This window comes from Megalops cyprinoides, chromosome 8, assembly GCF_013368585.1.
Source record: "Megalops cyprinoides isolate fMegCyp1 chromosome 8, fMegCyp1.pri, whole genome shotgun sequence".
Lineage (NCBI taxonomy): Eukaryota > Metazoa > Chordata > Actinopteri > Elopiformes > Megalopidae > Megalops > Megalops cyprinoides.
Window position 1 is genome coordinate 16,811,471 of NC_050590.1, and position 17,594 is coordinate 16,829,064.

The 17,594-nt window shown below is 37.6% G+C and overlaps 1 protein-coding gene across 1 annotated transcript in view; it reads left to right on the top strand.

Annotated features, from left to right (window-relative positions):
* The window catches only part of LOC118781849 (copine-7-like), a 41,317-nt gene extending 29,715 nt beyond the window's left edge, over nt 1–11,602 (top strand). Inside the window, exons 12-16 of the mRNA XM_036534966.1 lie at nt 5,201–5,255; nt 6,651–6,702; nt 7,052–7,185; nt 8,782–9,018; nt 10,640–11,602. Coding sequence (XP_036390859.1) covers nt 5,201–5,255; nt 6,651–6,702; nt 7,052–7,185; nt 8,782–9,018; nt 10,640–10,777 — 616 coding nt within the window. The 3' untranslated portion in view covers nt 10,778–11,602. The remainder of the gene's footprint in view (nt 1–5,200; nt 5,256–6,650; nt 6,703–7,051; nt 7,186–8,781; nt 9,019–10,639) is intronic.
* Nucleotides 11,603–17,594: the final 5,992 nt, after the last annotated feature.

Genomic DNA, 17,594 nt, shown 5'->3' on the forward strand with positions numbered 1-17,594 from the left:
AGTCAGGGAAACACTACTAAACACTAAATGTAATATCCATTAATATTATATTGTGCCACATACCTTCACACCACCATTTCTGAAGCAGTCCACTTTTGAAACCAAGCATGGATGGTCCCTCTCCTCACAGCTGCGGTACATTGTCTGCCTTCATTTGTGGCGGTACAGACTGAACCATGACTCAGCTTTCAACATAATACTGGGCCAACAAGTGTTTAGGTAGTTCATTTTGAAATGTCTGTCCTTTCAGGCAGAATGTGTTGGCTCTTGTCAGTTATTCAGTACTAAACTGGAAAACATACAGTAGGCTCTTACACCTTCATCCTGGAGCTACTGTCAGGCTGTACAGTGGCTTATATGGTCATGGAAAAATTCACATCTCTCTGTCCATTTGGGATAATGGAAGAAATTGACACCAGACACACCTCAGTTGGTCATACAAATCTTATGCAGGGGCAATGATGTCCTGGTCATTGTTGATCAGGAGCTGAACGTATGTGAATGTATCATGACTGAAGACTTGATATTGATGTCTGGTGGCCCTGGAAGCTGTCATTACTATCTGACCTCTTCCCTTCCTTTTTGTAGTGTTTTGGTTCAGCTGTAGTTATTACAGTTTTTCTCCAGCTCACTGTCACAGGTGCAGAAATGCGAACATTTCAATGATCCCATCCACCTTTGTGTGTCTGAAAGCTATTCCTCATTTGCGTTTCAAATAAGTATGTGTGAATGATGAGATCTTCAATCTTGATTTTTAGAATCTGAACTCACTTAAAGTATTTTAATAATATTGATGACATACTTTTGAGAAAGCGTTAAAGCCAAAATTATTTGTAGTACTTTTAATACATGTCAGCATATTTCACCAGTCATCACAAATAAATAAATAAACAAACAAAAAAAATACATAAATTGATCTTTATCAAGAAATTAAGTAAAGACTCATATTGTTGGTTAGTCCGTATGAAGGCATCTTCTCAGACTCACATCAATACCCTGCTTCATTTGTAAGAACAAAACTGCACAACAGGTACTTGCTTCGGTCACTGCATGCCTTTCATTCTGCATTTCCTTTGTACTATATGACTTATTTCCAGCTGGTTGGGTTTCTCTGTGAAGTAACAGCGTTAAGTGGGAGCAACATTATGGAAAGTACAGTACTTCAGGGTAAGCACTTAGTAATTCACGTTATCGGGAGGGAAAAAAGATGAGAAAAGGATCAGCTGTATTTTGCTGGGATAATGCATCCTGTAAAAGGGGGAAAAAAACTGAATCAAAATTATTCAGACAGGGAGAGGCTTGTGGGAGGATGTGTTACAGGTCATTGGCTGTGGTGTTGAATCATTACTGTTCTGTATTCTAATGAGTTTTTCCCTTTTAATCAAGTACACACATCCACATAAAACAAGGCGGTATGACTACACAAACAGACAAGACAGAAACACTAATATTTAAGTGTTTATATTTCATACAGTCCACATCCATTACATCAAAGATAAGAGATTCTATCAGCAGTTGCCCCTGACATTACAATTGAATACGTTTTTATGATATTTAATAATATTTAATTGGTTTTGATATACTCCATTTGAAATTTGCATGTGATTAGCGGGATGATTTTCATTTTCTGCAGATGGTTCGTGGCATTTGGGGACATCCGACACTGCTTGACTGAAACATTGCCAAAATGGTGACGTGCTTTTCAGTGTGAGGCCCGTGGGTTTGAAAAAACAGAGGAAGTACGCCTACAGAGAGTGTGTTGGAGTCGGATCCCTCTTGCCCCCAGCACCGTGACTCACATGCATCACGAAAATCTGCAACACAAAGCTGCATCCATCCCTCAGACGTTCTCATAGCCTTTGATGTGGTTTATTTATGCATTTATCATAATTTTCTGTCAAAGGAATTGCGTTTGCTGCTGTGTTCTGACGTGGCCGATTTCACTGAAGTGCATCTCCAACTCCCTGCTGGCTCTTTCCAGCTTTTCCTGGGTGTCTGTGTCCCATGGGGTTGATTAGAACCAGGATTAGCCACTTTCAGCAGTCTGGGAAATAGCTCCCTGCAAGGCTGCGGGGGAGCAAAATTGACTGCTCTTTGCTGCACATTTGGGTGGTGTCTTCCCCAAGAGACAAACAGAAGTGCCAGTGAGAAGAGACAGTGAGAGGATTCTGTGCCTCAACTGGTGAGAGAAAAGCACTATTGCATCCTCTTTTTCTTTAACCTAACCTGGATCTCAAAATATGCCAGTTAGTTTTATAAATAGCTGGCATTTGGTTCCAAAGAGGTTTATTGTGCATTATGAGCTATTGTATTGCCATAGGGAGTATTATGGTGGTATACTTACAAGACTAGATTTTAAGACAAGGTTAGGGTTAATGGGCTCAAATGAGAGCTCTGCTGCAACCTGTTCATCAGTGTAATCCAAGCATGCTTGATAATAAAAACATGGGTTGTGAGCAATATTTTACTTCTGGAAAGCATTCTTTGTTGTGTTGTAATCAAATTTATTTAGTCAATGCTTTTTCTGCAGTGTGTGACCATTTTCCTTTTCAACTGATCCAATACCATCGAGCACATTTTATTAGATATTTAATGTAGCAATTCAAATTTATACTGTGATCAGCAAGTCAAGGACTGCAAACGGCAATGCTTTTAGAGAACCACTACTCCACACTGCTACAGAAATCTTGATATTGACCAAATCCAATGCCCACAGCAGTAAAGTACATACTGAATCTTTAACATAAGAGCTCAGGGTTAAAAGGATCATATAATTCCGCTCTCTATTCAAGCAGTAACTTTTAAAATGGATTAAGACTTTCCATAACCTGTTACAAGTGAGTAAGTGAATCAGTAAATTTGTCTGTGTGGAAGGCAGATGATCAGTTTATTAGACAGTGGTTATTGGTATTTTACTTACCCACCCTTGCCACAGAATATAGATAGTACAGCTAATTGAACATATGGAAATCTTCTGTATCTTAGCCTTCATTAAGGCGATGTCATTTGACATGTTGAGAGATGGTCATTGACTGATGATTTTGAAAGGAAGATCATAATGGCATAAACAACATCTGCGATGCCTGACAAAGATGCTCCCCTTTTGTGATGGATGAAAAAAGAGATATTGTATATATGACTAAAACCTAACACAGCAGGAAGAATGTGAGGCAACAAGTGTCTGCTATGTGAGATAAGACAGTTATATTATCCAGGGTGAACAATAGATTATTTAAATGGTTTTACTCCCCTAGAGTACTTTGTCAATTGGTGAGAAACAGTAACAGTGACATTTCTCAGTGCAATACATTTATGTATGCACTGTTTTTATTGCAATTACCTAGGCCCCTCTGTAGAGCACCAGAACCAGAGAGATGTTTCACTTTCCGTATGATATATCATTTGATAATGCAAACCCATTTGCACCTTTCTGATCACTACCCTGGCCTCCTTTAGCTCCTAGTTCTCTGTCCCTGTATCTCTCCCATTAGCTCCCCCATCTCCCTGAGGTGTGGCGTACCCAGGAAATGTCTGCTCATTTATTCAATACTCACATGGTGTCAGAGCTGCTGACCAGCAGAGAGAGAGTGAATCCATGCTGATCACACAGTCATGTGGACGACTGTGTGATCAGGCCTATGTCTCACTGCTTTTCCCCGCTGATTCTACCTCTGTACTACTGTGTGTTGTTTTATCTCTTTAATTCTGTCTCTCTCTCTCTCTCTCTCCCTCTCCTTCCCTCTGTAATACTATCCTGTTGAGCTCCCCTCTTTCATTATAACTGTATCTTGCTACCTCTGTCCTGTTGCAACCCACTGTGACTCTTTCTGTTTGTTCTCAGATGAATTTAATTTGGTGTCTAAAGCCTTGTCAAATGCTATATGCAGGCTTTTAGCAAATATAAAAGTGGTTGAGAGTGTAACCATAAAGGGATTAAGATCTGTAGAAGTGTATTACAATACTCTATTTTGGCTCTTTTCATGAAATGTAGCTGACATTAACATGTAAATAGCCTTGAAGAACTTTGGTAAACAAGATTAGCACATGCGTTGCTGAAAAAAATGTTGGTAGTATTAATCTAATTTTTAATACTGCAAGTCTTTAGTATTGAAAATGACGTCAGTACTATTATGAAAAATTGCTAAAATTATTTGCACTTGGGAAATGATTTTTACCAATTTAAAAATTACATTTATTAATTTATACATTCACAGCTCTACTGCCTTCGTTCCACTGAAGTACTAGTCCAATAACATGTTGAATATCTTAATTTAGCTGTTAGCCAGTAATGGACTTGCATTATAATGACTGAAATAGGTAACACAGGGGTGTCCTTAATTTGATTCACTGGATGTGACAATGCAAGTTACGTGTATACTGGGGCTTTAGGCCCTGTTTACACTTGGTTTTAAAATGCATCTTGGGCGATCGGATCACAAGTGGACAGCCGAGACACATTGCCGTTTACACCTGTGTCTAACATGCATCTCCAAGGGGTCCAGTTTGACCACTTGTGTTCAGATTTCGTTACTGCCTACGTCACCCCACCTACGTCAGTCTCTGTTGCCAGATTTGTTTAGCACGGGCTAGCTAAGAAAACAAAAATGTTTCAAGAACTAATATACATGTACAGACTATTCCAACTGTTGAGATTGGCAGAACAAAGTCATTTGTGACTTGCAAAAGAGCGCAGGAAAAAACAAAAAAGGAAGAATGTTAGAAAAGCATTTTTTCGAGCATTGGCGCGCTGTCACCAAAACAACCACCACGTCCTGCATTGATGATGTATTTTCCTGTTACGTCCTTGTCGGGGACGCGTCAGGACGCATTAGCGTTTACACTACAAAACAAGTGGTCAAGTGCGTCCCAGACCACCTCGGCAAGTGGATTGAGTGATCGGATCACAATGTGTCTTGGTGGTCATTTACACCTGTATTTAGGGCTGTCCACTTGTGATTCGATCGCCCAAGACGCATTTTGTAAACATGTAAACAGGGCCTTAGATTAATAAACAACAACAACAACTTCCTGTAAAGCAGAACCATCCTACATCAGTTACAGTACTGTATGTGTTAGTCTCCTAACCAGAAAACAGATAATTAGGGGTGCAAAGTGTTTCTTTTTCTGAACAGTGTAGGTGAATTTGCAATGATTAAATCTATAATATGTTGACTTCTATATTGTTGGTTGGTTTTCCCAGTGACAAAAGATTTTCTGCCCTGGGCTTTGGTGCAAGAATTCCACCAAATTATGAGGTAGGCAATTTTTTTGATGTAGTCTGCTGTATGAGGCCTTCTCCAGGAAAATAAAAAGCAATTTGCCCTCCTGATTCTACCCTGCTCATCTGTTTACCTTCTCATCTTTTGAGGAAGCCAGCTATAAAGACCTCTACAAGATGTCGATGAGGTCCTAGAAAAAAGAAAATCACATGTATCTTTGTTGTTTCACTGGCAGTTGCTCTTAGTACCTGTGGTATGTGTGTTTATTTGCTGACATGTGTCTTGATTTATTGGTAGTTATTTGTATTGAGCTGACTTTAGTTTCCAATCAATGATTGTATTATTTCAACTAAAATTTTCAGGAATGAATTTCAATTATGAAATATTTGCATTTCTTTTGAACTGACAACTCTCAGATTGCAATGAAGTTGAAAGGTCTCCATGATTGTGTTAGGAAGCCCACAGAAGTAGAAAGAAGATAATGTTCCAGCTATTTTTTGCCTCTTTCCGTGCCATTCCCAAGCTGTTTAAGATCACCAAGTTTTATGTCATGATTGAACAGAATCAGTTTTGGTCTGTGTACCACATTGCTTTGGTCCTCAACTTCCTTGATCAGTTTTAGCCATATGACTTTGTAGCCTTCCTTTTCTGTTAGCATTCAATTTGTACAAGCAGTGTTCTTATCTCACGACCTGTATTTGCCCATCCTCTGAGCCTACATATTTGATTGCCGGGTTCCATCTCCCTGCATCATTCTTCACTCTGTCACAATCTCATGCTTAATTGACTTTTTGTATTCACAGCTTTCTCTTGAGATTTTCTAACCTGTCTAGAATAAAATAAAGTGGCCATCCTAAATTAAAATAATTGTCTGGCAGAGCAGTAGTCCCCTGGTGTTTGGGGAGGGTTGTAATAATATTTTATTTTCAAGGCACACATTTATTTAAACAGATTGGACCTTGAGAAGAAAAAAAAAACATGCAACCATTTTAACTAGCACCCCAGGGAGGCAGAAACCGAAGTGCAGTGAGGAGGATTCTCTACACAATCTGCGGAGAGGAGAATATAATTTTTTTGTAGCTTTATCAAGTAAAGTGCTGATCAGAGGAATGGTTGGTGAGACATTCTCTAGACATTCTCTCAACTGATCTGAATGGAGTCTTGTGATTGTAAATGAATGTAATTATACATTCAGGTGAAGTGTTATACATATATAATGTATAAGATATATTATAGGTAGAAGAGCTTTTTCTTTCTGTCACTATTAAAAAGCATATTTTTGTCTACAGCACAGGTGTTATTGCCATGCTTCATTCCTCAAACTAGTGAAGTCAGTTTGTTGTTACAGTATGCATAGTAATTTTGTTTTTGATCAGAATCTCCCAGCATGCTAATGACCCCTCTGATTATGCATTACCTCTCTGCATCCAGGTCTCTCATGACTTTGCTATCAATTTCAACCCAGATGATGATGAATGCGCAGGTAAGAGAATTCCTTTTCTGTAAATTTCTATAAATTCCTTTTCCTACCTTCTTTTAAAAACAGGTCTATCCTTCTTTCAGTATTTTTTCCATATAATATATATATGTGGGAGCATTGACCTTATTTCATTTAAGACCACAGGAAATGATGCTCTTTTGAGAGAATCCTGAGCTCCAGAACAGCTTTCTCTCTACCCCTTTGAAAAATAAGCCTAATCATCTCTCACTATTGGCATAAAGCTTTTATCTCTTACACCGGCTCTTTCCTCCTCCAAACCTATCCCCATCGAGTGCTGTCAGACTGTGTTCACCTCAAGAGGCTATCCGCTTTTTGTGTTGTCACTGACCAGAGATCCAGGGTGTTGTGGAAGCGTACCAGAACTGCCTCCCCAAGATCCAGCTCTATGGGCCCACCAACGTGGCCCCCATCATCAGTAGAATAGCCAAAGTGGCAGCAGGAGAGGAAAGCACCAAAGATGCTTCTGTGAGTTTCCTGTCTATATGTGAGAAAAGACACTTATAAGGTCCACAGTGGTACAGTGGTACAGTGTAGAGAATGGCCAGTATGGTTTTTTTGACCAGTATGAGATCAGGTGGTTGATATATGCCGCAGTACAATATGCAGGGGTAGTAAACAAAAAACTAAATGTACTGTACATTTTACAATTATTTTCACTTTGGAAAAATACTGCTTTTACTACATTCATCTAAAAATGTTCCCTTTTGTACAAAATTGAAGAAACTGCTAGCTCACTACCAACATGCAGAAAGTAGACCATTTTGGTAGACCATTATGTACTTGGTTACATCATTTACAATTAGAGCAAGTAAGTGCCTTAATAAAATACATGTTCCATTTCCTGTAGTTCTTAATTAAAAAAGAGCGGACTTGGACCAGCCATGAAACCAGGAAAAGAAAACTGTAGTTTTATTTGCAATGTCTGAAAAGCCGTCGTGCTGCAAATTGTGTTTTAACTACATATGTATGTTAGTCATATATGAATAATAAAAGCTGAAGCAAATACTATGGGCTAGTGTTTGCTCAACACAGATGCTAATCCTACTTACCAGCCATATGTCAGGTTAGTTTACACATATCCCTTACATTGTTCTAGGGTTTATAAAATGTGATGGATGCACTTCAATTGCCCTGCATGTGTAGAAATATAATTGGAGGCATGTTGCAGCATTTCTGTTATATTCTATAGCCTTAGATGAAAGTTGACTATGCTAGTTGCTGCTGATTCTGTGCCTAAGACTTAACCAGTGTAGCAAATTATGTAACCAATGATAACATAGTATTTCACTTTTTCTGATGTCAGTTGATTGAAAAATTAGCTTAATAATTGTTCATAGTGCAATCAAACTGTTCTACAGCTCAGTCACTGACTGAATATAAGAGAGCCAAAACTCCACAGTTGGTGGGGGGAGTCATTATTGGCACATTATGAGCATGTTTTTGGCTGATTCCAATACTACAGGAAACTCTTCAATCATCCACTGGCAATATTGGCTGCCTGATATATTGCTCTATATTGGTCTTAAATCCAACTGATATTGCTGGATTTATTTCGGTGAATGCAGATAATATTACAAGCATTGAAAATATAAACACTAGAGTGTGTATTTTTGTATTCACTGAGGCTGTACAGTACAAGAAATAAGTTGATCTAAGGGGTATATGGTTTTGACTGTATTCAAGACATGGTTACCACTGCAAACTGAGTAAAATTATTGCTTTGGTTAATGGCCTCTTGGGATATTATTTTGCCCGTGGTACAAACTAATTGATGTAGAATTTTATTGGGATTTGATTGGATAATGTGAAATATTGGTGGACTTTACCCAATTTATCCTAAAGACATGAAAAATTATGAAGACATCTCTTGACAATAAAATCACTTTCATGAAAAATTCCGACATAGCGTGCAACATTTTTCAAAACACATTACCAGTGAAGTTCCCTGAGGCAACATGCTGTCCTGAAAACAATGTAGTTGAATGCAAGGCTCAGATCTGTAGATTGTATGTGTCAAGCAGAAGAAAATATGCTTGCTGAGTGTGATCCATTTCCTTACAGCGATACCACATTCTGCTGATCCTCACTGATGGGGTGGTGACGGACATGGCAGACACGCGCGAGGCCATCGTGCGTGCCTCCTACCAGCCCCTGTCCATCATCATTGTGGGTGTGGGCAATGCTGACTTCACTGACATGCAGATCTTGGACGGTGACGATGGGGTTCTCCGTTCACCAAAGGGGGAGCCTGTCCTGAGGGACATCGTCCAGTTTGTGCCATTCAGAGAGTTTAAAACGGTCAGTGCACCTGTCTTTGCTCCACGCCTACACCTGCACATTTAACACATACCCTTAAAACAGACAATCAACTCAAATGTACCACTCAGAGACATATACACAATCAGTAAATACATCAGTAAATGCAGAGGAGTTAACGAGAACAGGAAATGGAAAGTCTACACCTCACAAATACCGCTCAGAGATGTAAAAGTGAGTCCACCTAACACACTTCACATATTCATATACAGGCTTGGCAGGATTCATTTTCTCTTTTCAAATTCAATACTTAGTATTGGTTTATATATATATATATATATATATATATATGTATATATATATTCAGATTTTTTTCAACATTAATTTACATGCCATCTGACAGTCTGCCATTAATTCATCCTTTGTGTAGAAAAGAAAGGGCTTATGAAAAAATACATGCTTTTTATGAATTAATACTTACAACAACATTAATACTTACAAACAATTCAATATTACCTTTGCATTTGTTCATATTAAAGTGTAAGGTAGAATACAAAACAATGCATGCAATAAACTTATTAGTAGCATTGCTTCTATTTTAAGAGATTACTGTCTGTACCAAATAGAGACACCATACATAGCTATGCTATTTCAGAATGCATATTGACTGGAAACTTGCATAACCATGCAGGGATGAAAAAATGTATCAGAAACTTTCTCAGGTAGAGAGTTTTCTTAATGTCATCCTTTCAACATCTGAAATCAAGCCAACCCCACGGGCACCAGCAGACACTTGAACTGAATGATAAGCGGAAGATTCTGAAATATTTTTAGCTTCTTGGTGCCACAGGAGTTACATCCAAATGTGAAACTGAGCCAGGAGGAGTTTCATTGGTCTTTTAATTAGCATGTTTACTGATGGCTAATTTCCTCCGAAGGGTAGCTGGAGTTTTGAGGAACAAAGCTGATACAAATATAATACTGATATAAATCTAATCCTACCAAGCCTACTTATATATGTAGTAAGGGTAGGGTCTGTTGCCTGTCCCCCATCTACCAAAACACTTGTTTGAAGCCCTGTCACTGAGCTTTCAGAATCAAACTCATTTAAATCAGGCTGCTGCATTATCTTTTGCTGAAAGGGGTAGATGTAATTTGAAATTGCACACATCAAAGTGTTGGGGGTTCAAAAGGCTTCATGTGTTTCATAATTGCGGTATTGGCTGTCATTAACTTCAACAATGTGACCTCCAAAGTCCTTTAGCAAATGGTATTACCCTCAAGTGGAGCCATGACGAAGCAGGCAGGCAGCCAGGGATGGAGAAAAACTGACAAGACTCTCCCTGCCAGTGGTGCAGATGGGTAGTCTGTTATATAACAACTCCCCAGATTGCATGCTGAGAGCAAACAAAGTAATCCATTCATTTGGAGCATGAAGGTGAAAAAATGGTTAACAAAATGCCTCCATTCAATTATGACATTTTGTATCCCCATGTCTTTCCATCCATTTTGTATTCAGTTTTGTGTGCCTTGCATTGATGTTACTGCTGCTATTTTTACTGAGCCGTTGATCATCAGGACATCATCCTTGAGATGATGTGCTGTGAGGCTGGCTGTGCCTGTCTGGTGTGCCTCTGCTGTAGTTGTGCATTTTATGTCTCAGGCCTCCCCTGCTGCCCTGGCCAAATGTGTCCTTGCTGAGGTGCCCAAGCAAGTTGTGGAATACTACAGCCACAAGGCCTTTGCACCCAAATGCCCAATTGCAAATTGGTCCAACTCTATCCCAAACACCCCTGAATAACAGGAGATCGGGAAACAACCCAGTCTGAGCTTCAGTCATCGGGTGAGTGAGTAATGGAATGGGTGTCCTGGAAGAATGCGAAGGAAGTTTTTTCAGGATTTTTTCATCTGGACGAAAAAAATATATAAAGTTACAATTCTGTTTTGTCAACATGGATTAGTGCCTGTGCCTGGTCTGTCTGTTCAGCATGGGCGTTGGAGTTCTCTTCCTCTTGGGTGGAGCTATGGTGTCACATGGGGGCTGCATGTGGGGGAACCTCAAACACTTATCCGGAAGAACTACAGAACTCTGATCTGTGCCTCCTGACAGCTGCCTTTCCTCTTCTGTTGTTTCTCTGTGCTGTTGTGAACTGCCCCAGGCTGTACTACTACTGTGACTGTGCTCCTGTTTTTCCCATGCTTAATTTTATTCCCCTGCTCTTTGTCCTTTTTTTTGGCATATTGCTGGCCTTGTTTGAAGAACATGCTGACTGAGGTAATGGTGGCAACTCACATTGTTTGAGATGACCTAAGAGCTCAAACCAGATTACCTATGAAATGCATTATTCTTTGGTTATAAAAACATGTGTAGTATATATTGAAAAAAGGGATTTTGTTCATTATAGCAGTAAGGAGACATGCATGCCCAAAAACACCACTCCTGTTTCAACTCAGTAATTCCAATTTGACAACAGACCTTTTGTGACAGGATTATTTATTTTATTGGTTCTAACTTCTGTGTGTTATTGGCAAATAACAGAAAGGGATGAAGGCCTGGTTCAAGGTTTTAGTACTGAGTTTGTCCAAATATATGATAAAAATATAAATATATGAAGTGTAAACAGTATTGGCCCTTGCACAGTGTCTCTGAATAAGAAAGGACTTTAACAGTCATCAGGTTATATAATGAAAAACTGGGAATGTTTCTGTTTGAAGTCCTTTTATTTAAAATATGTGAGTTAATGTTCCATTCATATTGCTGTATTTCTTTGAATGTTCTGTTCTTTCTAGCCTGTGATACAAAGCCTCTCTGAGGTGGGCTATTGAGCTAATTTGAAAGTATGACAAATTGTTCCCTCCAGAAAGAAATCAATTACTCTCCAAAGCAGTGACCCGATGACTGTGGAAACAGATGATGGAACTTCTGTTGGGAAATTTTCTTTATTTGATTTGAATTTTAGTCAATAATGCAACAACAGCAATCAAGCCATAATCTAATGTATGTTGATTCATATGCTGCTGCTGGGTTATGGTTATTTTCAATATAAATGTGTATTACACAGCATATATTCATCTGCACAAGGAAGATTTTGGGGGGATTGCGTCAGTGCATATTTCCGAGGCTGCTCCAGCCTAAGAACCTTGCAGGGAATGGTGGGTGATCTATGTAGCTTGAAGTAGACTGACTTTTCATATATGCTTGCATGAAAACAGGCGGTTATTGGAAATCCTAAACTCTATTAGGTGAACAGCTTAGCCAATAACAAAGGTCCTATTATGCTTCACAGGCAAACAACACCGCAACACAAATAGCATGAAAATTAGTCAGGTTAACCTTTCTCTTGCTTTACAGATTTGTGAGATCAGTACTCATGCATTAAAATGTTGGCTATGTTGTTCTGAGTAGCTCCTGTTCCTTAATCTCTGATTGGTAGTTTCCTGTGTCCATTCCTTTTTCTCACTGGGGGGAAAATAATGGGAAAACAACCATTTCTGTTTTTTTCTTTTTTTTTTTTTTTTAATGCACAATGTTTTTTGAGAATGCAACCCTTAGTATCATAAATAAATGAAAAACTGTAAATATTATCAATATTATTTGCATTAACGACAGGATTATTTCTTTGAATTGTTTGAATTATTTTATATTTAAAAATGAAAGTTTTATTAAAGTATTATTACTCAATTTCCCTATGATGGCCCTTTCCCAAATAGTGTTTGTGTCCTAAGGTAATAAAAGAATTGCTACTGAAGTGTATTAGTGCATGAGAAGCAATGGAAACAAAAACCCATTCTTTTGCTCACACAGATATCATTCAAAGATGTTATCTGTTACCACCAGGTAGACTGGTAGTTTTGCAAAATGTTTTCAACCGTGACTGTTTTCACATTGATTGCCAAGTAGAGGAGTTTTTAAGAGTTCTTAGAAGTATGTTGAAAGAGATTTGGTTCAAGCTCTTCTTATGGAAAAACAAGAGGTGATTAAAATAATTGCAAATGTATTGTATTATTTCCATGATGTGGCATGGAGGACAATTGTTTGTAATTGTGAAAAATGAAATAGAATCAACAGAAAAACAGATTTAAAGATGAACATTTTGCTTATTTAAACAGATAACATCTGTTAAGACTGATTAACCTTAAACAGCAGTGCAACATTAAACCATACTTGGTTGACCTGGATGCATGTGGGATGATATTTGTATTATATGTTAAATCACATCTTAAGTTTCCTCACTTTTTGTGCTTGTGAAAAAATTAAATGTACATTAGCAATTGTATGAACATAACAGTGGGCTTGACAACAAAAACAGGAATAAAAATAATGTCTTCTTAATCTGCATGATATTACCCTACAAGGAAATTGTAGACTTCAGTGATGAGCTGACCCAGTCCTGACATTTCATAACTTACCATACTGACAACCAGAGTCTCAACCAGAGTCAGAGTGAAATAAAAGCACACAGTTGTCAAGGAGACATTAAGGACTCAGTTCCTTTTGCCAGCTTGATCCTTAACACCCTTTGCTACTATGATCTTTACACAGCCATGGCCATGTTGGTACACAGTGAGACAAGGTGGTCTTGTTTGAGACAGGATCAATTACCATTTTCCTGTTATCAGCTTGTTGGTATTTAAAATGTCTTTAATCCACCTGTGAATTCCACAAGATGATACACCTATATTCATCAAAAACACACAGAATTTAAGATCAGTATTAACTTCAGTGATTACTGTAAAATTTGCAAATGAATACATTTTAGCAGGTCTTGGTAAACATTTGTACAAGTTGTGGGAAAAAAATTGTGAGGATCTCTACAGTACATTGTCAATGCATTCATTCTCATGCATTTTTTCAATGCACAAATGTTACGAATTTCATAGTAATCACGAATGTCTCTTTATAAATATGCATTATTGAATGCATATGCTTTACAACACATGCTCAATAATATTTTAATTGTATTTCGATCATTTCAGTATGTAGGGATAATAAAACATTCTCTAGGTGTTGATGATGTGTAAACTCAATCCTTTCTGTATTTTTCTTTTTAGAAACTGCAACCATAATTCAGTCAAAACCAAAATCTTATCTAAGTAACTAAAAGTGCAATTCAACCAAACAAACCCAAAATCCCAGAATAAATAGCTAATGTATTTGAACAAAGTGACTTCTTGAGCTGCAGTGCATTATGGTGAAGGCAGCAAGGTCCTGCAGCCAGTGATTTTTTTTTTTAAGAAGAATAAAATGAATTTGTCCAGAATAATGAGCTAGAAACAGCTTTTGACTAGACTATATTATCATTCACTTGTTTTGTGCAACTAACTGCACTGTTCATGGTATATAAAGCACTTACTGCAGATTACATTATTTTTCATAGCAGTGCAAAAAGGTGACAATAGAGAACTGTGGCTATATGGGGCATACTGTATAAAGAAAGAAGGTAAAGAAGTATAATATTATATTGATTTTTTTTATCTCTTTCAAAGAAATTGTCAAGATTCTAAGTTATAGCAAACCAATGTTGAAAAGTTGATATTGGTATTTAGTTATGCACATATTTGTTAAAAAGTAGTGATAACAAAAGAAACTGGTCCTGTAAAGACACAAATGGGTAATGCATTTCTTGGAATTCTTATTATAAACACCACTGGAAAAAAAATCACAAACTGAATTACAAGAGCTGTTTAACAAATCAAAGAAATGAAATGAAATTATCTTTAGATAGTGAGTGCCCACGCGCACTGTTAATGTACATTCCCACAAACAAACTCAAACTAACTGTTTGAAATTCTACCTGTTGAGACCTCCTTGAGAACATCACACACTGCTCACCTCAAGCTGCTGCTCATTTATATTATTGTTTACACACGGGATCTGCAGACATATGTGGTGTCATTACTGTAATCTCCATAGTAACATCTGATACCGTAGGCTATGTGTAGGTGAAGTGATTGAATGTTTTATGAATTAAATTGAAAGCAGAACAGAATGAAAGCCCCTGACATTGTTATCAATGGACTTTCATTTCTTTTAACCAATGACACTATTTCCATTCTCACTGAGTAGAATTGGGTCCCTAATTTTAGGGCATTACAGAGTATAAAATGCAATGACTGGGGTATGTGCTACACCAGGGTTTCTGCCACATCAAGGTGGCATAAACACAAGTGCAAAAATACAACTGATCCTGAATATTTATAACTATCCAGTAAATGGTTTGACCACCACCCACTATCCTCCTACACTAGGCCAAGCACTAGCGTTATCAGGATGAAAATTGCAATCTTTGCACTGCTGTCATGTTTGCCAATTTTGCTCACATCAAATTACCAAAAAATTTTGTGCAAACACTATTTTCAGACTGTGCTGCATTCTGGCTGTGCCGTGTTGATTTGTGCTGTGTACTGGCAAAGCTGGGCCCTTTATATGGAATGCTCCATCTGGATCAATGATAATGAAAACGACTTCTCATCAGGGATTTTGTGTAAAACCATGATATGAAATAAATATGTTATGAGCACTATACAAATTAAATGAAAGGTATGATTTGTGACCTCCAACCTTCATTCCAAGTAAACTGATAAACACACAAGACACCTTTTGCCATGAGGGGGTGTATATTTCATTCTAAATCCTCAATGGGAATGATCAATTCTCAATTTATGTCAGTGTATATGATTCTGAATTTATAGTTCTTTTGTTTTTTTCTTGGTGACTCCATCTCAGGACTGTTGTTTAATTACTGTTTCTGCCGGCCCTTAGGAAAGACCAATGTGTCCGTAGATATAAGTATAGGAAGGTATCTTAGGGAGTCTGGATTTAACACTTTAACCATGACCTGAACCATGACAATCTACCTGAGATTAACCTGGGGGAACATGGCAAATGCCAGACCCTCTGCTTTCTTAACTAAAACTGAAGTGATACAGATTTCAATAAAAGCAAAGGAAGACTACAAGGATACAGGCATTGCACAGCAAACACACAGATAATCCAATTAGTTTGTATTGGAAACTGCCAAGACAGGCTAAGGTACCAGGGTACAGATATGCATATGAAAAGAAAAATGCATTAACATTTTTACTGCATTCAATTGATAAGAAAGCAGATTTAAAATTATGTAATAAATTGTTTAAGAACGGCATATGAAAAAGTAAAAATTTTATTGCATGCTTAATTCTCTGTGTTTGAAATGTGTTGGCAGGTCCTTTTTGAATATGATTCTTAGAAAATGCCCACTTGCCTTTACACAAACCCTGTTATTGTAGTGTTATCTCCTTAATTTGTATTTCTCTCAACCAATTGACTGCATGACAGTGTTTGTGATATTGTATTTGTTTGTGAAACACCTAAAAAGTTATCTTCTGCACTGTTGTTGTGTTTTTAACAGGAACAACAGAATAAAGATTAAATATTTGTTACTATTCGATATTTTTCTTGTTTTATTCTTCTGTTGGCTGTCACAGGATTTTGACTTTCATTCCTGTATTTGGTTGTGGCTGCTCACAAAACTCCCAGACTCCCTGCAAGGTGGAAGATCTTGAATATTTGAATACATTTTTAGGGTTTGTTTCACTTTAACTAGTTTAGTATATGTGAAGGGGAAGGGCTAATCTAATTCAACTGCCCTCTTTCATCTTGTATTTGTCATTGTGTGACTGTCACAGCAACTTGCCTAACTTACTGCATGAGTGCATTCATTTTCCAAAGCATGCAGAATATTTACTCCTTATGGAATGAGTCGTGTGTTTCATTTAGGGAACATGGGTGAGAAATAGTTTCTAGTTTCTAGTATAGATGCTTTTTTCACAAGTCCATAAAAAATGAAAATGTCCTTCAGCATTACCTTATGAGCCAATTACACATGCTATGTACACATGTTGCCTGAGGCACGATCTCTGTAAGAGAGGAATACATGTGCAGAGATGTGCTTAGTGGGAGCACGTGCTTGCTAAGACTAGGTGCAAAAACAGCACAATGTTAGATTATATCAATCAGCAGTAGAATATATATTTTATCTGTAACATTGTGGTTCTATATTAGAAGGAAAAAAGGGAAGAAGGAATCCTTTCCTAAACCTGGCATTCAGCTACTGTGGCCTTAACTTTGTCACAGAATTAAATGAGATGGATGTGAAGAAATTACAGGGGTCATTTCATACTATGCATTTTATAAAAGACTTTGTATCAATACATGAAAAAGAATGTTAAAAATATGACATTCAAATCAAAAGTTCCTGTAACCTAAGTGCTTTCTAATTTCTTCTGTTTCCACATTTTTCAGATCACATAAGCATCTATTGGAAGAAAAAAAATCATAGACTAGGAGCTATCTTGCATCTCTGCATGAATGTGTGAGCATTATTCAATGTGCAGATGAAAGTTCACCGGTACTAGATTTTTTGCATTATTGAGACTGGGTTGACTGCTGTCAAAATTAGGCTTCTTCTCTGAAAGAAGAACAAGACTCCACTGCTCTGTCCACAATAACTGTTTGGTTTAACTAAAGTAGTGAGTAGGGAAGTGAGACCCAAACTTTTGTTTTTGATAATGGTTTATTCCTTACTATTAATGCTGAGTCTATTTTCCCCATGCTGGCACATGTCATAGCCTGCTAG